At 39.2% G+C, this 22,234-nt stretch overlaps 1 protein-coding gene across 2 annotated transcripts in view; it reads right to left on the bottom strand.

Annotated features, from left to right (window-relative positions):
• Positions 1-22,234, bottom strand: part of LOC148015467 (tRNase Z TRZ3, mitochondrial-like) — a 159,712-nt gene that overhangs the window by 79,428 nt on the left and 58,050 nt on the right. For both annotated transcript variants that reach the window (XM_087665597.1, XM_087665596.1), the window contains 3 exons: positions 9,853-9,897; positions 9,490-9,544; positions 9,332-9,375 (listed from right to left, as the gene is read on the bottom strand). In XM_087665597.1, the coding sequence (XP_087521723.1) occupies positions 9,332-9,375; positions 9,490-9,544; positions 9,853-9,897 (144 nt within the window). The remainder of the gene's footprint in view (positions 1-9,331; positions 9,376-9,489; positions 9,545-9,852; positions 9,898-22,234) is intronic.

Raw genomic sequence — 22,234 nt, 5'->3', positions numbered from 1 at the left:
TTAACTAGCTAAATATCATGAATAAATCTCAATGTTCCATTTTTCTTGGGCGCTCTAGACCACCTATTTGAATAAGGACCTGAACAAGGCTCTAAAATTCCCATCTTAATCTTTTCATTCAATAAGTCAATTAGCTTAGGCAAATGAGTCTTTGGCACAAGAATCGGCCGCAAGTTCCAAGGTACATACAAAATAATGAAAATGATTATAAGTGCAACATTTCATGGATCCACGCAACCAATATCATGTGGCCCAAATGTCTAGATAACATATCCACAAAACATTGCTTCTCTGTAGGTGAAAGAAAGTCATCACATCCAATTTTCAGTTCCTTCAGAGAGACTGCAATATATCAATGTCCAATCCCTTTTGGATCTCTCCAATTCGGCTAACAAGAAGCCAATTTAATCTATCTCCTCACTATCTAGAAGCAATGGTAGTACAACAAGTTAACCTTTTTTTTCACAGTCTTATACTTCCTGTCAACCTTTACTTCAACCCTTTCATATGAGCATATACATTCCTACTTCACAATCTATACTATCACCTAGTAAATATCCAAAGAACATACCTGTACTATGTTATTTTTAGATTTCAGGCCAGATTTCAGCATAGCTAAAATTCAGTCATCATGTCAATATGAGATAGCCCATCATACATTCCAAATATGTGTTCTTCAGCTTGAAATAATCAATGCCTCTTCATGTCTTTCTATGCCCAAAAAACATACTATTTTTCATCCCTATTCATATTTTCAACCCTTTGAAAACATACAGTACTTTTTGCTGAAAATCCAATACAATTTGTAGAAAAAGGGTCTAAACCTACTATTTGAGGCGAGTCTTTTTTCCATCTTGCACCATCATAGTCTCGCTTTACAATGATACCTATTGAAAACCCATTGTTTCATGAGCATCCTGAACTCTTTTGCATTAGGAGGCAAAGGATAATCCCTCAAAGTATCACAATTTCTTGCATAATTTACACAAAGAGTAAGAAACTGTACAACCAACTTGCTATCACAACTTCTAATTCTTGCATATGTTAAACCATTATCTAACACCTTTGTCTCTATACACTAGCTATAATATATGTCTACCCAAGGATGATAGGATACCAAGAGGAATCCTAAACAAAGAAGTGTTGTTCGTCTTGGACATCCCCAATAGTAATCTTTACATTAGGACAAGCTGCATACAAATCCCTAGGAGCCATGCAAGGTGTCTCAAGATCCCCAACTTTTACTAACATCTCGATGGCTGTGCGAGCCCAATGATTTCATGTATAATGGCTTCTTGGTATTACACTTGCAATCTCTTTGATCAACAATTACATTTTCAGTATCAGCAATAACAATTTCAGCACCTTCATCATCATCATGCACTGTTTGATTACCCTGCAATCTTGGCTCTTCTTCTCCCTAGACCATAGCATGTGTTAGATCCCCAACAGACTGTCATTTTCTCTTAAGGATATCAATGATCTCTTCATGAAATTGGCAATGCCAAGAATCTCTCCCAACGTAAATTCCACTTTACTATTCAATATCTGTTCTTCAAGAACATTTTTCAAGTCAATGGCAACCTCTATATTTGACTGGAATTCATAGCCTGGTTGTTTTCTCTTTGGTTTAACATGTTCTTTCTTTTTTTACTTCGGTACATAATCCACAGTATGCTCACATGAAGGCCTAGCAAGAGGTGGAGGCTGATCAGAGTCAAACCTACCACTCACCTTCGTTGCTCTTTTTTGACATACATGGATTTCCAATCTTTTCTCTTTCTCTTTTCTTCCACAATAGCCTTTGTGTTTTGAGACTTAACAAGGTAAACATAAACAGAGAAAGAATCCATTGGAGCATCCTAACCAGTTTTGCCTCATTCAATTCCTCCCTAGGAATTTTTCATTTCTCGATAGTCTACATAGCATATGTCCAAAGTTCCATCTTCTAACCAAGCATAGATACATAACCAAGATCTTTTTCAATCTGTAAACCAAAGGTTGTAGCTTCAACTACAACATATGTATTTTTCACAGCCATATCATCTACTAACTTTTGCATTCCACCCTTTCCAAAATTTGGATTGAGTGTTAATCCTATCTCACATAGATGAATTTAACCATTATTAAAGGAAATCTGATTCTTATCCAGTGTATCTTTATACATCTTGCAATCTATGCGCTTATACTCCACGCTATCACACCAGACACATCTACGCACAAAGCCTTCTCAAATCAAAGCCCTTGGTCTTGTAGACCTTTCTTTTTCTTCCAACTTCACAAGCTTCAGTTGCAAGTCACACGTGCCTTTTACCAATTCATCCATCACATCATCTTTGATTGGAGCTACAATAGAAACCGGCTGCTTACATGCATGCTCAGTTACCTTGCTTGAAGCTGAAGGCATAGCCTCAACATGCATCATGGCTCTTCTTCCTTATCTCTCGACAAGCATAGATACGACATCTTTAACATCCTGTCAATCTATCTTCAGCCCTTGCTTTATGCTTTCATCCTCCAAGAGCTCTTCAAGGCTCAACTATAGTGCGGGATCTACCAACTAAAAAAACAGCTCTATCTTTTCCAATGCTAGAGCTTGCTACTCTGTATTATCCAACTGATCATATCAGTGTTCAAACTTACACAATAACTCTCTAGAGTAGCCAACCTTTAGGTAGGTTTTGCAACCCACTCCATGAAAGTTCTTCTAGTAACCAATCCTATATCTTCAATAAAGTATTCTTCTTTAAGTACTTTCTTGAAATCATTCTATGAAAGTCCTTTTGCATAGATTTCATTTATGTACGGTTTCAATTCATGAACTGCAAGGCGTACAAAATATTGACTCATCTGATTTGCAGATATTCCAAAAAAATCCAATTTCTCTGCATACACCTTCAAGTAATTCGATACATTCCGTCCATCAAACAGCTTTACTTGGCTTTCAACAACCTACAATGCATTTTTTTTGCAAGTAAAATGTGGCTGATTATATTACTCAAAAAAACTGATTACAACAGAGTGCTCATGCTCAACAGACTAGCTGGAGCTGATGAAAGTCACAAATACATCAACCAACCTGCAATGCTTTAGATCAGACTCATGTTTAGTATAAGACTATTGTTGCTACTATTGCTGCAAATACATGGTAAAAGTTTAAAGCAATTGCTCCACATCATCAGATATACCTATAGCATTCCCTATATTGCAAAACGCTTCCTTCAGCCTTTCATGTTGAGTTTGCTAAAGATGTTGGCGATTTATCATGTACGGCCGAAAATTGCCAGGACCCAAGTAAGAAGAGTTCGTAGCATACAGGAAAGAAGTTATGTAGAAGTAGAACGTATTAAACAACTGAAATCCAAGAGACAAAGAAAACCCAACTATAGACTAAATTTATCACATAAGAGTTTGTGGCTCAACTCTTCTGGAGCATATGCATCAACATAGAGACCATAAACTAAGGCTATGGCTTAGTAAAACCCGATTATAATCAGCCCATCTGCATTAGAGTTCATCATATATGGGATTAAGCAACAAAAATGCATCTACTTTTGAGCCACAGACATTCTGGAGCTTCAAAGTACCCTTCTTTCAGCCCAAAGATTCAATCTCTCAACCTACTACAGCAGTAGATCAAGAAGCCTCAAAACAGTCCTCAAAATTCCTCTCTTCCGGACAGCGAAGTGCTATATTCAGACATAGATTCAAGGTATATCAAAGAAAGATCTTCATGAACAGCAGTAGACAGCCTGGAATCCGTCTAGAACAGTCCATAGCAGTCACAAAGCTTCCACACCAATCCTCTTTTCCGCATCAAAAGCTTCTCCCTGTTCTCATCTAGTCTTTCCCTTGCTTTCTCCTTGATTTAGGCCAGCAACTTAGTGCTTTTTCCCTGCAACTTTCCCCAGCAGTAGGCAGCTTGTTTGTGCCAGCTTTTTGTGGCACAAAATCCGGGATCAGGCATGTAGGTCATTCACTCTGCAATCCACCTCATGAACTTGCCCAGGGTCACTAATCTTGCCCACTTTGCTGCCCATTGAATGTTCTTGACACTTTTCACTTTAACCGAGGTGTGAAATCGACTTCAACTTCATTACAAATGTGTACAAATAGTATGTATTCAGCATAAACATAAGTAGTTCAATCCCATAGGCACACAAACAGAATATTATCATTGTCAGACTTCTTCAAGTTTTCAACCACTGGACATAGAACCACGAGACCCTGCACACATGCCCTCCATGGACATTTTTGATTCTATGTTGCTCCATCTAGTACAGCTCTGCAACATGCTTTTATCTTGCATGGTGCAGCTTTTGTCTACACAATTTATATTAGTATATCTTAGTCATGTCCTTTTAAGCAAGCAAGTTTCTTCATGTTATTCCACCCTCCGCCACAGCTATCCCATGTTGGCAGCCAACCACACCATCGTCATCTTCTCCCGAGCCTCATCAAAATTCACCTTCTTCAAAGGACCCTTGGTCATTGGCCAACAGCAATCAGGCTATCTTCTCCAAGCACACATCAAAGTTGACTAAGCATGAATGTTCCATCTTTCCATCTTCACAAGATACACTACCCTCTTCTTCATGAGTCGCAATTCACAAGATACACTACCCTCTTCTTCATGAGTCGCAATTCCTTTCCCAATTGTGGAAAGTCATTCTACCCATTCTATTCCAGCACCTACCCTTCCTCCCTCGCCCCTTGTCCCTCTTTTACTAGTTCAATAGATTTTGCCTATGCGCTCCATCACTCCACTATAGCCTGCGCATTCTGTTCTTATTACTCCATCTAGTAAGCCTATTCACCTATGGTATGAATCGTATTTAAGAGCATACCTTCATCTACTTCTACTCCTCTTTTTAACATTTCATTGGCTTCTACCTTTCATGCTTGGCGTTGACTTGAGATTGATGTTTTTTATGATGATTCGAGGTGTGATTCCATGATTACAGTCCTTTTCCATGATCACATAGAGAATAATTCCCTTTCTTTTGATGCTATTATTCAAGAGCTTATTAGTCACATTCAATTTAGTCAGCAATGTTGACACATACAATGTATCTGTCCAGCTTCATCAAGAGTTAGGGCATTCCCAAGGTCAGCCCATGGTTGTCTACTTCACTAGCCAAAGTGTCATTGCCTTGGCTCTAAAGTCTCAATCCGGTCTTCCCTTTGAGGACCCATCACATTGCAGTTGAAGAGAAAAATGAGCTAGGAGCACTACAACTGGAGTATGTCCTAACTCGGGACAATGTTGTAGTGACTCGGGACAATGTTGTAGTCGTCTTCACCAAGGCATTACCTTTCAACAACCCTGGGGATCTCCTATATCATGTCAAAGTTGGACCTCCATGATCTGTATCAATTCTTTGGTCAAAGGGGGACAATGTTCATTGCCCCCTGTTAAGCTAAAAAAGGAGCATTTTGCATTAAACCTTAACTAGCACACTTAAACAGCCCAAAAACTCAAACTTTAATGCTTAGAAAGAGTTTTTGTGTTCAATAAATAGATGGTGTGCTCAATCACTTACAGTTAGTCCAGCACCCCCACTCAGTCTACACCTTCCACCCCTTCACTGTGTCATCTACAACCTAGTGCCTTATTTCCAGCTATCGTCTTGCCTTCTGGAAGCGCCCATCTGCTGCATTTTGATGCCGTCGAGTGACATCAGCATCTTGATCATCTTCACAACCTGTTCTGCCTGTGCTTCTGATACAACCGGGCAACAATCTGCTGATCACTTCTCGTGCATTGGATAATTTCCCCAACTGTGCACTGCCCTGCTACCGTACTACTTCTAGAGGCCACCTGCTCCTCCGACACACTCCTATAGGCTGCGTTTTTGGTGCTTACCTACTCTGCTCAGGTCCAGCTAGTGGTTACAGCACTCAATATCCATGTCTGGTGGATGCCACACTCCCAATACTTCCCTTGGCCCACTCCCACAAGAGCCATCAGCTCTTGGACAGCTCTACCTTTGAGCATTTTGCATAAACATTCATTCATTTACAGTATTCATTCAGTTTCTTTAGAGTTCCTTCTTCTCTATTTTATGTTTTTGTATGAGTTAGTGTTTTAGTCGTGTTCATACATTCTGTGTTTTCCCAATGCAAACCCCAGCATATCTTCAGACCCTTCATCATTTGGAAGCACATATGAACCTGATACCAACTCTGCCTATGAAGGTAATGGATACCCAACAATCTCCGCATATATTCTCTCTCCCAATCGATGACTTCAGATTTCCACAAGCATATTGTGACTGCAGAGCTAATGTGTCCATGAAGTTGGATTTGGGAGAACTTGGTTGAGACATGTTAGTTTGTATTTCTCTGTCAAACCTAGGCTTACAGTGATTGGAGAATTTAAAGCACCAGGCCCTGATGCCATGTAAGGAAAGTGTAAAGTAGAAAACACAGTATTTACTACTGACTAACAATGAACTCCAAAATAGATCAATATAAATAACTCAATAGACTATAAAATGATAATAGAATGTAAGCTCACAGAGCTGAGACTGTCCAACAGCCAAAGGCTCTCTACGGAGCAGGGAGGATGATGGAGTGTATCATACGAAGGACTGCAATGAGGTGCCTGAGACAGCAGTAGATGCAATGCTGGACACCCACAGTGAACTGTAACTGATGATGACAGGCTGTACCAGCACAGTATCAGTGCTGGATACTTCAAAGGGTGAACTGAATTGAGGCAAAATGACACAGAAATTTGCAATTCGCAAACAATACCTAAAGCCACTGAATAAGGATTCAAACATGGCATTACTCAGTCCTGCTTAACAGATTTGTAGAGGAGACCAATCTCAGTGATGTAGTGTGCTGCGAGGTATCTAAATTGCCTTCCTCATCTAACCTTCAAGGTGTGAATGATAAATAGTCTTACCTTGAAGGTTAGATGAGGGTGCCTGCAAGGCAATTTAGATACCATGAGCAAGGGGCAAGAGGCCTTCAAAACTTGGGAGTTTGGCATCTTCTTGCATTGAGGGATTTCTTGCATGGTTTTGGTATCTAAATTGCTCATTGTATCTAAATGTCAGTGATGTCAGTGATGTAGTGTGATGTAGATACCATGTCAGTGATGTAGTGATGTAGTGACAAAGATCATTCACACCTTGAAGGTTAGATGAGAGCGCCTGCAAGGCAATTTAGATACCATGAGCAAGAGGGAAGAGGCCTTCAAAACTTGGGAGTTTCTTGCATGGTTTTGGCATTATAGACAACCAACCTTGTTATCTACCAGCGTGGTGTAAGATCTCTCCCTTGAGCAGATAGCCAAGGAGCATGTATCCCTCTATTTGTTCCCATAGGGATCCAGTATTGTTTCATTTAGTACAGTCTTCTCTTCTTGGAAAACAAAACAAGTTGCAGATCACATCTAGACTAATTGATTGGATAAAGGTTGCTTTCTCAAGCCTTTCTTCAAAGGATCAAAGAATTGTGCTTTATTAGACAAATAGCAATGTGTTTCAAAAGTGCAAAAATAAAATAGTATTGCAGACTAGATATATATTTCAGCTGCCACCAGAACTTTTGCTCAATCAGATCCTTTATTTGCATCAGTATTAGCTGCTTGTGGCCTTTGATCTCTCAAGCTGATAACATAACACTTTTGGATGAGTCAAGAAGACTTGAACGTCCTTTCAATGGGAATCTCAGGTTGAGATGGGCTGATGGTAGGAATTTTCTTTGAATTTTAGGGTGCTGGAAAAAGCTCGTTAGATGATGATGAAATCAACACTGGATTCGATCGTTGAGAAGTTCAATATGTGCACATATTTTTCACCAAATAGGATGACAGTCCTGCGCTTATGGACTGGCACAGTTGTTGGGCATATCACAGCAGAGATCTGCCAATGATTTTTCACCTTACATAGCTCATTACACCTACCACCAGCCTTTCTACTTTCAGTGGTATTCACACTTGGACTCAGAAAAGCCTTCTTTCATATAGATTTTCGATATCCACATTGGTTCCGGGAAAAGGAAAAAGAAAGAAAGAAAGAAAAACTGTCTGAGCTTTGATCTCTTTGTTCTTTGACTTATCTGTTCTCTTTTCATCTCCATTTGGCGACATTGCTCCCAAAAACAATGTGTCAAGATCTTTCAAATTGAATACCACCCACTCTTGCGAACCATTTGCCAGCCGATTAGTAAAATGATTGGACTAAAGCTTAAGAACATTCAATACATAAGTTTGCATCCTGTATGATCTCTAATCCATGGCTCAAGAATAATGTGTCTGTAGATATCCAATCCATTATGTCTCAAGCCTAGTCAGATTTCCATACATGCTTTGTTGTAGGGCATATCCATAATGTGCTGCCTAATGTTTCCAACTAGTCTGCCAATTTTGCTGTGGAATACTCCAACTGAATCTTTTCATCAACTGACTTTGCTACCCATGCCAATTGCCTCCCTTGCCATATACCGTACACTGCATGTACATATAATCACACCTTACATGCATCTGTACTTTTATGTCTGTCTGATGGGTTACCCTCACACCTTATATATGTATGTACTTTTATGTAAAACAGGTTACCACCTCTGATTGCCCTCAACCCTGCCTCTACCACCACCGACTGGCAAGTAGCTGTAAGTTTAAAGACAACCATCTGAAGGACCCAACTGTCAACAAGCCAATTCTTTTTCCTTTGGCAAGATGCTTGAGTTACTATCCATGATAATTAATCATCATTTGACTGGCACTTGATACAGCAGCCAACTCTTATGCGGAGTTTGTGAGCATGGCACCTCATCCTTGCTACTCATAACTGCTCTAGCTCTCAGTGTCACAACCAAATCAGATGCTAAAAAACAAAGAAATAGCTGCCTAGCACAGAGCCATCTGCCACCATTCCCCCACATCCTTTCGGTGTCCAACAAAGGGCCAAAGACACGCTCTTTCAGAAGCACATTCTGCACAGAAGGACCTATTGTATGTAGCTCGGCTTTACTTTATACTTCTCAAAGAGAGAGCATATTGAGGTATGTGATATAATTCCACCATTTATTTGGGCTAATCAATCACCTAGTGTAAAGGAAATCATCTCGATAGCAGGAAAACAACACTTTGTAGAAAACTTCAAGATATTTTCCCTGAATCCTTACAAATATGATCAAATTGATACATGAAGCAAACATTTCAGAAGTTAAATAACAAATTGGTGTGAGGGACGTCAGGCAGACATTAATAAGCAATTTGAAGAATATCAAGTGTTCTTGCAGTGATATACTGACATTTCTACAATAAATCTCTTCCCTTAGTAAGTTGTGCATGAGAGATTAAAATACCACTTACTGTTAATCCTGTTCCACCCATTTCGGCCAGAGCTAGAAGAAGTCCTGTATCAAGATTTATAAGCATAGGTAATAACCCAAAAACACAAAATCAGATAACCAGCTAAAGTGACACCTGATAAGATTGAATACAGGAATAATTTGAGATTATAGGCAAACCTGGAAGACCCCCAGTAGTTTCAGAGCAAACACGAGTCAGGAAAACATGGTCAATCTGCAAGCACAAATATAGCTGAAAGCACATCAAAGAAATTGTACAGAAAAGAAACTTATATTCATCGATTGCTCTACATGGACTAATAAGAACTTCAACAACTATACATTATCTGCAATATGCCCATAAAGACCAGGTATATTGCTATACAATTTACTTAGCATACAGAACCTACAGTTACTCTCTTCAACTGTTTAGAAAAATGTAAGATTTAGCAACAAACGGAAGTGCATTCAAATCTGGGGATAGACCCACGAAGATTGAAGAACGTGTATGTAAGGAATGCAAGTCTGAAAACGGACACATGCCTTTGAAAGCTTAAATCTGTGCTCCATACAAAAACGATGCAATCCCTGAAACAAGACAAATGTGAGTTAGTAGCTATTAAAACTCAAAAAGAGGGAACCACTTCATTTTCATGTTTGCATCAGAAGGCTTATCGACAGGAAAAACAAGGAAGATAATGATATCCATGAAATTTACCTTTCAATAGTATTGGTGAAATATAGCACGAATAATTGAATTACCTCAACCTTAAGGTTTAAAATTAAGCAAAGATGAAGGGACATGAGCCCCTTGATTGATAAAAGAATGCAAGCTCTCAAAAGGAATTCACTTCCATCACTTGCAGACCAGCTAAGTAGAAGCGCATTTTTCAAAGTATAGTTGGGAGACACTAGTGAAGGCTATGCCTAGCTATGTCTAGAAATACTCCTCCTATTCCTCTCGTGTCACTTATGACCAGATGCCCATGACTGGTCACCACTTATCCTTTGTATGCTCTCATTTCTATTATCCTATAACATAAAGGCATCTTCTACAACTCATGGATTCCCATTTATAGGATACATATTCTGCATCATCATTAGGCATCAAAGCACCGATGGTCACCAGCTCTGTGATGAGCATGAGCAGAGCTTTTGATCAAAGCATTAGTCAGACACCTGACAAAAGAGTGAGGTTGCAATAGCTTGCAGGATAGCCAAGAGAAACAAGTAAGAAGGCCATTCTAACGTGATACATGAATCAAGAAGAGTGCAAAAGAAAGGGTTAGAGAAAATGCTTCAAAATGATCTGATTAACATGTGAATTGTAAGGATTTCCTGGCTCGCCAAAAGACCTGCTTCATGTGACTTGTCACCATTCTGTTTGGTTGGCCTGAAGGCCTGATGTAAATATCTCCATACATTAATATACACTTATTCATGAAAAAAAAAGCTTCAAAATGATCTGATTAGCACCATTAGAACCAGATCGCAACCTGTATGACCTAAAGACAGACCAAATCTACAAGTTCCCTTATGTTTACATTTTTACATCAAAAAGGAGATCTTATCTTTTAGGCTACATAAATACTATAGCTAAAAGGCATTTCAAACTGAACAAACAGAAACCTAGAAGATGATCGTTTGTTTACATCACAAAATAAAATGTCTTTTCAAACTGAAGAAGCAGAAACATAGCAAAATATGAGAATTGTGATAATGTCCCAGCTCTAGCCTTTTGGTTAATCTATTTTCTTCCCATGATGAGAATAGTTATAGCATCTTGGTCTCATAGATGACTCTGTCGTAGGAAACAGCTTTTCCTAGCCTCTTCAGTAAGAACCTCTGTTTTCTACAAGTTTCAGTCGCCATTTCCATTTCACCCATTTCGTAAAATTTGGCCAAGTATCACCTAGGGGTTTCTTTCATCTAGTGTTTGTTTGCTAATTCTCCCATTACCTTTGGCAATTATGTTATTGTGCTTCTCAAAGGTCTCTGTTTCAATTGAGTGAAAAAGTAAACATGTTTAATAGTTTCTAGTAGTTTTGTTGTTGTTTTCCACAGCTTCTGTTTCCAACGTTTCCATTGCAGTAGAGCTGGCTGTTTTATCACTTTATGCTTTATCGTATGATTGTGTCTATTACCTATACATGAGTATTTCCTTACATGGTATCAGAGCTAGGTACTCATTGAAGAAACCTAGGATTTTGATCAGAGAGCTTATCATCAAAAACAAGTCCACAGAGGAAAGATGACTTTGAACACATCAACATCACTTCAGTCTCCAATACATCCTCTGCCCAGAACCAAGCAAGAGTGGGCTTCACACCTCGCCCAACACAAGGTTCCGACACTGGTGGAGAGACATGTGACTATCATGCCACGTACAGACCCTATGAGATCTCATGGGCTAAGTATGATTTGATCCTCATGTATCAAGCCCAACAACAGCTAGAAGGTAACATTTTTCACCCTTAGATTCTACACGCATAGCAGCCAAATATGTCAAAAACATTTACAAACGAAACGTCCAAAACGTGTTTCATAAATTTCTTTCAAGAGGGGATAAAATAAGAAACATAAGTTTTTTTCATAAAGGGATTTTTATAGCTGTAAACTAGAGAAAGAGGTTTTTAAACTCCTTGGAACTCTCTCTAAAACAAAGAAATGTCAATTGAGCATAAATGATTATACATGAGAGTCAATGGAGAATAACACGTTATGCATCCACTATTGACTTATAACAAAGTTTAGTCTTTAGACAAGCTATATCATTATTCAAACCTCTGAGATCATGATTTATGCATATCACATATAGAAATTTGAAATAAACATGCTACATGATCCATAAGTAGTGTGGAATAAGTCAAGCTACAATATCATGATTCTCACCAAAACAAAATGCCAGAGTGTCAAATTTCATAATGAATCATGATAGATCGTACACAACTTATAAGTGAGACTAGAGTCCTATAATCAACTTTCAATACATGATTTGACACTACAAGGACAAGGTCCAATAACTCAACAAATTGCCCAAAAAGTAAATTTCTCATCCAAAATCAACTTTGGTGGGTTGAGAAGCTGCTGTTGTATGCAGATGACAGAGAAACAAGAGCGATGGGTGCATTTTATGGCCTTGATATTGAGCTTTCCACGAAGCTCCTTCAATACATACGCATAAGCTACGCAAAGTAATCACCTCAAAAGTTGAGTCTTTAGTGCCTTTGTTGGTGCACGATTCAAGACATGATTTGTGCACTGAAGACCCTCTAACCAGCCACTCCATTCTATTGAGGTGTCATCCTCACAATGGCTTGATGCATAATACCATGCTCAAGCAAAAATGTCTCAAATGCACGAGACATATACTCCCCCCCTCCCCCCCCTCTGACTATAGAGTCTGCACCTTTAGACCTGCTTCTACTTCCAATTTTGTAACCAAGTGTTTGGAGTGCATAAATACATCTGATTTTGCCTTCAAACCATGCACCCAAGTGTACCTAGAGTAGCATCCATACATGTAACAAAATACATGCCAAAGCTCTGCATTCTGCATAGCGGACGTAAGAGTGCTAACTATCAAAGCATCATGAGAACTCCTCTTATACGTGTCCAACAAAAATAGGCCCTTATACAAGGTACCTGACAATCGAAGATTGTAGTCCTCTCTATCTCTGACAATACACTTGTCATCCTCAAAGATGACCTGAAATCCATGCTTATTAAAAGCTAAAATGGACAATAAATTCTTTGTGATACAAGGCACAAACAAGACATCTAAAAGCATGAAATCTGAACCATCTGCAGCAGTAGGGACCAACACTGAACCAATGCCACAAATATCATACCTGATGTTATTATTATTAACACATGTAACACGCTTCCCTACAAGGGCTGAATGCAAAGATGTGAATAGACACTTTCGTAAAGTAATGCGCCTGCATGCCTCACTACCAAAATACCACGTATGCTATGTTTCAACAAAAAAGTAAAACTTTCTCTGTTTCAAGTGTTTGCTGTTCTATAGCTCTCAATTGCTCATACTTTTACTCAAAAACCTTCTACACCTCTGGAGCGGAAATCCCCTTTCTGGCTTTGAAAACCTACTCTAGGAAAGACCTCTTAATCACACAATCTGCATCTTCAAGATAAAATTCATCTTTTAGAGCTCTATTCCCATGCTTTGTATAAATTGCATTTACTCTCGTCTATAGGTCATAAGCCACAACTCTATCAAAATACCTTGGCCTCTCTCCAGTTAGTAGCCTAGCCATCTCAAGCTTTTTTGCATACGTATGGACAAATCTAGTAATATTTGGTCCATCAAATTTCTGCATTACATGCACTATCAGCCATGGACGTGTCATAACTGCATGTCAAGAATTCATATTCCTCTTCTACAAAATTGGTTATAGCATCCTCATCCGAAGACCGAGTGGCAAATGTCTCCTGAATAGCCAAACTAGAGTCTTTCTTCTCCTTGGCCAACCTTTTCCTGCATTCATCAATGTAATGTCTTGGTTGTTATCCCAAATTAGCCTTTTGTTGATTTTTTACATACTACTTTGCTTTTCCCTTGCCCTTATATTTAGAGAGCATGGTGGCATCCCCTGGCCTCATAGCAATATTTCTCCGAGTCTATTCCTCTCGTAATAAGAGGCCTTCCAATTCCACAAAAGTAAGGGGCTACCGCCTCCCTCCCCCCCCAAAAAAAAGATAAATTCAGCAAGGTGCGAAAGCCAGGATAAGACTCTTGGAATGAGTTCAGAGTGGCATTCACCATTTGGCAGCTACTAGGCAGCAATACGAAACCAACTCCTCTTTCTCTTCCAGTGGAGTAGACAATGTGAGCTGAAACGATAGAGTGAAATTGCTGAACTAAAAAGATGGAATGAAAGTACAACCTTAGGTCTAAAATAGACCAACCCCTAGCTCAACTAAAGTTAGCTAATTTAGAACTAACGCTAAATTTAGTGACACAACTTATTAGCTTAGTTGTGCTCACACTGTAAACTAACTAAATGAAACATTGGATACTACCCATAGAATTGGCAAATTCTAACAAAGCATAGACTAATAAAAAATACAGTTAAGGTTAGGGCAGCTCGGAGACAATGAACACTCCAGATGAATAATGAACGAATCAATATATACAATGTTCAATGCAGCAAACACACTATGCAAAGTGAATACTAATCCCCCAATTCCCGTGTCTCTAGGATCAGATCAAGGCAAAAAGTATAAGCTAGAGAGAGTATCGTATTATAACGAATCCCAAATCGCAGGAAACAGTACCTGAAAATAGTCTAGCAGGAGCAAATGCAACTCAATGATGGCGTCAATTAGAACAATCAGAAGTAGAAGCAACAAAACACAGGTTTGATACTAACGTGGTAGCCAAGCAACTCCATAAATCTGCAAAATGCAAGTTGGATAATGATCTGTCAATGCAGCAATGGCCCCACTCCATGATGATTGAAAAGGAATAAAAATGCACAAATCCATGTTCACAAGAACAAAACGCCAATGCATGGGGTAACACAAAGGGCCATGCAAGATGTCATGCTCATGCAAAATGCTATGCAACAATGCCACTTGGATAGTGCACTCACAAGGGAATTGTTCACTTGAGCACCCTTTTACAATCATGATCATCTTGATGATACAAAATACAATAATAATGTCTCTAAAGAAATCAAAATCCTATAGACACCAAGAGAAGAAGACAGACCCCTTGACCACCACATGTTGAAAGGAGAAGTAAGCACTCTCTCTCTCCCCAAGACATCAATGTCGATGGGGAAAAGAAGAAGAATCCAAAGGAGAAGAATCGACTACATGCCTAACTCAAAACCAATGAAATGAACCTCCAAAGTCCCCTCAAGTAAGGCAAGAACTCAGCCTCAAGAGAATAAGACTCCTTACTAGTCCAAAGTTGTGAAGACCCATCAAGGAAGGGCAACCAAAGTAAAGAGTGTTGAACCATCCAAGTCTCTGCTCCAATTAAAATGTAGGCTGAAATTTTTAGGCAAGGTCAAAAGCACTGAAATTAATTTTGAGAATTATTCATTCTGAAAATTAATTTAATCATTGGATAATGCTGAAAATGGATTTAGAAGGCTGCCATTTTGCAAAAATGCCCATGCAAACTGAGAAAACTTTTTGGGGGCTAGGTCTCAGTCGTTCAAGTAGTTATTAGCTAGGGGAAGATAGAGAGAAGGCTATTGATCATTTTCTGAGCAAAGAAACAGTAATTGGCTGCAGGTAACAACCATCTCGGTCCTTCCAGGGGCAGGCAATAGCAGGGAGACACCTTACAGGGCTGACAACAGCATTGTTGATCAAGCCACTGCATTAAATGCAGACTAGAGTAGCAACTAACAAATTTTAGGGTGGTTTTCTCACAAAGAAAATCAAATTTCTCTCTCATCTTGGCTTTCTCTCACCTTCTCCAATCCATTCTCAAGAGATCTTAGCTTATCTCAGTCATTTGGAGCAGATCTCAACCAGATTTGGTGGACATTAGAGGGAATTCTACAATACACCCTAAATTTCTGCAAAAATTAGGGTTTAGCCACCTCAGGGCAAGGAGATTGTGGAATCTCATCTTGTAATACATTTATTGTCCAAGAATTTTGAAGGTAAAGTGTGAATTTCAATTTATGTTTACTTGCTAATTGTTGTAAGTGCGTGCTTGATCAAGGGATTACCACCCTCTACGAGGAAGGCTAGTTTCATGGTTCCATTGCCGAGATATAAATCAATTCTTTGATTTGATGGGCCCGAGGCACCTGATTGCAAGCCAAAGCTTTGTGATAGTCCTGATTTTGCTATCCGCTGAGAAATTACAACAATATGCCTTCATATAATGAGATGGAATCAAGTAATGATGATGCCTCTTAGTATGTACACTCACATGGGGAAGAAGGAAATGCAATGTCTGATCTATGACAAGGCTCAAACCATGGATAGCAAACTGAAAATGTTGTTGTTGGCCAAGATGCCGGGCCTTCAAGGTATAATGAGGCTGATAACCAACAAAGTGAAGAGAAATTCGATGACCAGTTCAAGAATCAAATGAATACAGCAGCAAATCTCTTTGCTCAATTGGCAAAGGATCCTCGGCTCACCCCATTTTTGAATGCACCGAAGAAGGACAGCATGGGGAAGAAGAAGAAGAAGTCATCTTCTACACCTTCAATACAGCAAGATGCCCCGAAGGTAACACCAAAATCTTCACTTGAAGCTCCCAAAGATGCTAATGAAGCAAAACAATTGGTACCTACGAGGCAAGGACTACAAATGCAAGGCCCCACGAAACTACCAATCCAATGGATTTTGGACAGCCGGGCATGCATTCTATGATGGGGCAGCCAGGATACTTTCGTGGTAGCATGATTTTTCATGCTATGGTTGGACAGGGACCACATACAAGAATGTATAGCACAAATCCCTATGGTATGCAGCAACCAAAGCATGGTGTGCAAGGCCCAATGTATTCGGATATAGCTTGAAATGTGCAAAACCCTATGTATAGCAGCATTGGCTTGATGTCTAGGGCACAAAGTAGCATGTTTGGTAATGCACCTGCACCGGCACATGCTTATGGGACTCAAAGAGTGAGTGCTGGTCATGCAAATGCTCCATTTGTTTTGATGTAAATTCAGCAAATGCATTCTTTTTGTAGTAGCCAATGTATGACAACTTCACATCCAAAAGGGCAGCAAAAGACTATGATGATAGTGATAAAAGCAATGAAGTTTTGAGTCCTTCAGTGGTACATAAGATAGGCTGAAAGCTTTGATTTTCATTCAGCAGTTTGATGTAGCCTATTCAAGGGGGAAACTTCACGGAGTCCTCGAAGATTCGAAAGGCAATCACTTTCTTGAAGGGGAATGCATTGCAGTGGTGGTCCACTCTTTTGATGCAAGGTAGAGAACACATGTCCACACTTGTTCTTACTTTGAGAAGAAGATAAACCCAAACCAAGGTTCTTCTCCTCAAGTATCAGCACAAAAATCGCCATCAACATGGATACTATTCAAGCAAATGTTTGCATTGAATTGGATGACAAGTACCTTTGAGGTGGACATCATGACAACTTGAAATAAGTTGGATGCTAAGGAATGTAAGAATTTAGAGCCATACAATAATAAGTTTTGGGATGCATTGCTACCCGTCACTTCTTATCGCCTCGTACCCCTTAATGAGCGAGTGAAAAAATATATTTATGGACTGCCTGAAGGAATTAGGGATTTTTGCATTAAATCCACTGTCACCAACATGTCTTAGTTCATAGAGATTGCTTCTACAGCAGATGTTTTACTGCATGGGAAAGATTCAAGCTTCCTAGAGAGTGGGGAGAAGCCGAATAAAAAGTTGTTTAAAGCTGAGAAAAAGAGTAGATCTGAAAATCAACCTACAAAGAGGCCAAAATAGCAAAGAAATGGCTCGAAAACATTGGCACAACATAGGGAATTGATGGCTACTAATAAACCCTTTATTTGTGAAGATGGTCACATTGCAAGGGACTATCCCAATAGGCAGCAAACTGAAACATCAGAAAATCGCAAAGATTCTGAGAAAAAGAAACCTATAACATTAATGGGATTGGTACCCGATGTTGTTAGTGATCAGCCCAACGATGATACTACTAAGTTGTGTAGAGCATGGAGCAAAATTAGGATACCAGCATGCATTGATATTTTTTTATAACGGTGCACAAACCATCTTCATCTCTGTTAACATGGCAACCCATCTAGGCACCAAAGAAGATGAGATGGTTCCCATCCCTCAAGTTGATGATCTGATGGATAGATTGTAGCGGGCAACCATATTCAACCATTTAGATTTGAAAAGTGGGTATCATCAAATACGTATTAGACCTGAGGATATTCCTAAGACAACTTTCAGGACATCTTTCGGGTTGTATGAATTTCTTATTATCTATTTTGAACTTACGAATGCTCCTAGCACTTCCAATCAGATAATAGATCGCATCTTCAGGCCACAAAGAGGATTTGTGGAAACTTTCTTTGATGACATGGTTGTGTATTCAAAGAATGAGAAAGAGCATAGAAAACACTTGGGCATTGTGTTCAATGAGCTATGCAAAGTTGATCATGAACATTAGCAAAGTCTAAATTAGTAGCATATTGCTCTTTCATGGCGTCCTATTTAGTGTGATAAACCATGCTAATGGCTGAAATTTGTGGCTTACATGATAGTGCATTAGCCATAACATTCTTTTTAACATCAATAGGTATAATCTTAAAATGAAACATAGAGAGAAATTTTGCCCATCTCATATATTTCTTTAACTTTGTTTGCGTCAGAAAGTACCTCAAAGTCTGATGGTCTGTTTGCATTGTAAAATCAATCCCCAACAAATAATGTTTGCATGTAGACAGTGCATGAATTATAGCCAAGAGATCTTTCTCATAGACCTGCAAATTTCTCTTTGCACCGTAGAGAATTTTGTTATCATAAGCCAGAACTTGGTCAGCTTGCATAAAACAGCCCCAATATTACCACATGCATCACATTGAATCACGAATGACTTTTTTAGATTGAGCAACACAAGCATAGGAGCTAAAGTCATCTTTTCCTTCAACTTTTCAAATGCTGAAATTTTCATTATTGTCCATTTAAATGGTATATTCTTCTTTTGCAAAGCATACAATGGAGATGCAATTTCAGCAAACCCGTGTAAGGCATGAGCACTTTGTGCTTAGAGATGCATCTTTGATGATGCATGGGCAACTGTGTGTCACAAAGCAGTTGAGGCCTAGAGTAATCACTGAAAGTCATACTCTTCTGTATACATGACACCGAGCTATTGACGCCACCATCAAGGCAATGGAGCATTTCTTTTATTGGCCAACTTTAAGGAATGATGTAGAGTAATTTTTAGAACATGTGTCATATGTTAAAAGATAAAGCATCCAAAGGCACGAGCACTTTGTGCTTAGAGATGCATCTTTGATAATGCATGGACAACTATGTGTCACAAAGAAATTGAGGCCTAGAGTAATCACTGAAAGTCGTACTCCTTCGTATACATGACATCGAGCTATTGATACCACAGTCAAGGCAATGGAGCATTTCTTTTATTGGCCAGCTTTGAGGAATGACATAGAGTAATTTTTTAGGACATGCATCATATGTCAGAAGGTGAAGCATGATAGGCAAAAGATGCCAGCCTTGTTGCAACCCTTGTCTCTTCCAGACAAGCCTTGACATAACATTGCAATGGATTTTATTTTTGAGCTTCCTAGGATACCTACAGGGAATGATAGGATATGGACTATCATCTATAGGTTTAGCAAACAGGCCCATTTCATTCTGATGAGGAAAAAAATAAAGGATGATCATTTGGCACCATTGTTTTTGCAGCACATCTTTAAGTATCATGGTATGCCAAAGTCAATCGTCAATAATCGAGACCCTCAAATAATCAATTTATTTTGGAATGGGTTGTTTGTGAACATGGAAACCATGTTGAAATTCTCATCATCCTTCCAACCGCAAATAGATGGTCGATCTGAGAAAGAAATTTCCATAGTATTGGATCTTTTGAGGTGCTATGTTTCAGACCACAAGACACAGTGGAAGCAGTATTTGCCATTTGTTGAGTTTTCTTACAACAACACAACACATAGTTCCACTAGCAAAGCTCCATTTGAGGTGGTTAAGGGTGGTCATAAGGTACCACCTATCTTGCAAACTAAAGATAAGATCTTTGAGGCTAATTGTCATGTGGAAAACTTAGATACAGCATATGCAAAGATAAAGTATGCACTTCAAACATCACAAGAAAACCAAAAGAAGGTAGTTGATCACTATAGCCGTGTTTGCAATTGGCAAAGGGCGATTATGTATTACTGCATTTTGAAAAGGCAAGGCTGAAAAAGATAAAAGGAAGAGAGAGGTTGTATCTCAAGTTGAGTATGAGATACTATGGCCCATTCTTAGGTGTTGGAAAAGATCGATGATGTGGCATATGGACTGAAATTACCTCCATATTGGCAGATACTGAAACTAGCCTCCCTTCAGTGGATGAATGTATTGCCCTAATTACAACTTAGTTATAGCAGCAACATTTATTACAAAACTGAGAAATGTAAATTAACTCACAATCATGGACAATGGACACCTTGTTGGCCCCAAAACTAGCGCCCCTTTCGGTATTTCTTTAGCTTAATTAAAGAATAAGTTAATGTACAATGGGATTTTCCCAATCCCTTTCAGTATTCCAACTCCCCTTGTTGTCAAAAATGACCAGCAAGTCTTCAATCTGATTTGCCCCTTGATTCGGGCAATCAATTGGCCTTCACCCGCTTTGATGGAGATGAAAAATGCCCCAATTTCATTGATTTGCTAGTCCCTCCACTTGAATTTGACTGAAAAACAACTTTAACCATGTTAAATCCAAGTCTTGGAGCTTCCAATTTCTGGCACACTTCCCGATGTTGCTGCTAAACCCTAATTTCTGCTACAGATTAGGTTTTATAGCAGAGAAGTCTGAAATTTCTTGGCCTCTAGTGATCTCAATGCTGTAATCTTTGAAGCAAGGCTGTAGAAAAGCTGGGAGATGACAAAGAATGCTAAGGAGAGAGAAAATTCACCCCCTTCTATATGTTGTCATTTGCACCAGAAGGACCTTGGGCTACTGTCACCTATTTCTAAAGGGCTCCAAACTGCTGTCACATGCTATAAGATTGATCCCTAATGACTGCAAATCACATCAGAAACCTTTCCTTGCTCTCCAACAACCTCCTTCTCTCTCACAATGGTTGGAATAGACTCCACTAACCCCTAGAAACGTTATTCCCAATTGCATGGGCAAGTTTTGCCAAGTGGCAATCTTCTAATCCATTTTCAGCTTTTTTCAGCCTACTAAATATTAATTTTCAATCTTATAGAAGGCTGCCACTTGGTAAAAATTCCCATGCAAACTGAGAAAGCGTTTTTGGGGGCCCGATCTCAACTATTCAAGCACTTTTCAGCTGGTGGGAGACAAAGAGAAGGCCGGTGATCATTTTCTAAGCACAGAAACACTAATTGGCTACAGGCAACAGCTAATTGGGACCTTCCAAGGACAGGCGATAGCAAGGAGACACCTTCCAAGGGCTAGTGACAGCATTGTTGATCGAGTGACAACATTTTGGAGGTGCCTGGGAGTCAGTGATTGCATTAAATCCAAGCCGCAGCAGGCAACATGCAAATTTAGGATTTTTTCGCGAAGAAATCAGATTTCTCTCTTACCTTGGCTTTCTCTCACCTTCTCCAATCCATTCTCAGGAGACCTCAGCTTATCTCAACCATTTGGAACACATCTCTGCCAAATTTGGTGGACAACAGAGGGAATTTTACTATAAACCCTAAATTTTTACAAAAATTAGAGTTAAGCAGCCACCTCAGGACTTGTGCCATCAATAGAAGGCATCATACACTGAAATCAGCACCTACAATTTGAGGTATTGATAGGGATTTCAAATGCCAAGCCATCCATTGTAAATTTGGGGCAGCATTTGGCCAGTTGGGGTCCAATCAAAGTAAATCCTAGGTGAAATTCAAGGGAAAATTTGCCCAATTTGTTTGTTGATTGTTAAACCACCAAGGGGTTTTGGATTAGCCAAGGAGATTGTTCAATCTCGACTTATAATAAATCCATTGGCAATTGAAGATAAAGAAATACCAAAAGGGGAGCCAATTTTGGGGCCAATAGGGTGTCCATTGTCCAAGAATTTTAAAGGTAAAGTGTGCATTTCAATTTATGTTTATTTGTCGATTGTTGTATCTAAGTGCTTGATCAGAGAATTACCACCTTCTCCGAGAAGAAAGGCCGGTTTCATTGTGTAAGGTTTAGTGTCAACTTGTAAAAGATAATCTAGAAGCAAAAATACCACATAACACCATT

This window comes from Lygodium microphyllum, chromosome 24 (assembly GCF_053477565.2).
Source record: "Lygodium microphyllum isolate KBCC chromosome 24, Lygodium_microphyllum_v1.1.10, whole genome shotgun sequence".
In the NCBI taxonomy this organism is placed as follows: domain Eukaryota; kingdom Viridiplantae; phylum Streptophyta; class Polypodiopsida; order Schizaeales; family Lygodiaceae; genus Lygodium; species Lygodium microphyllum.
This window is presented reverse-complemented; position numbering and strand designations above follow the sequence as displayed.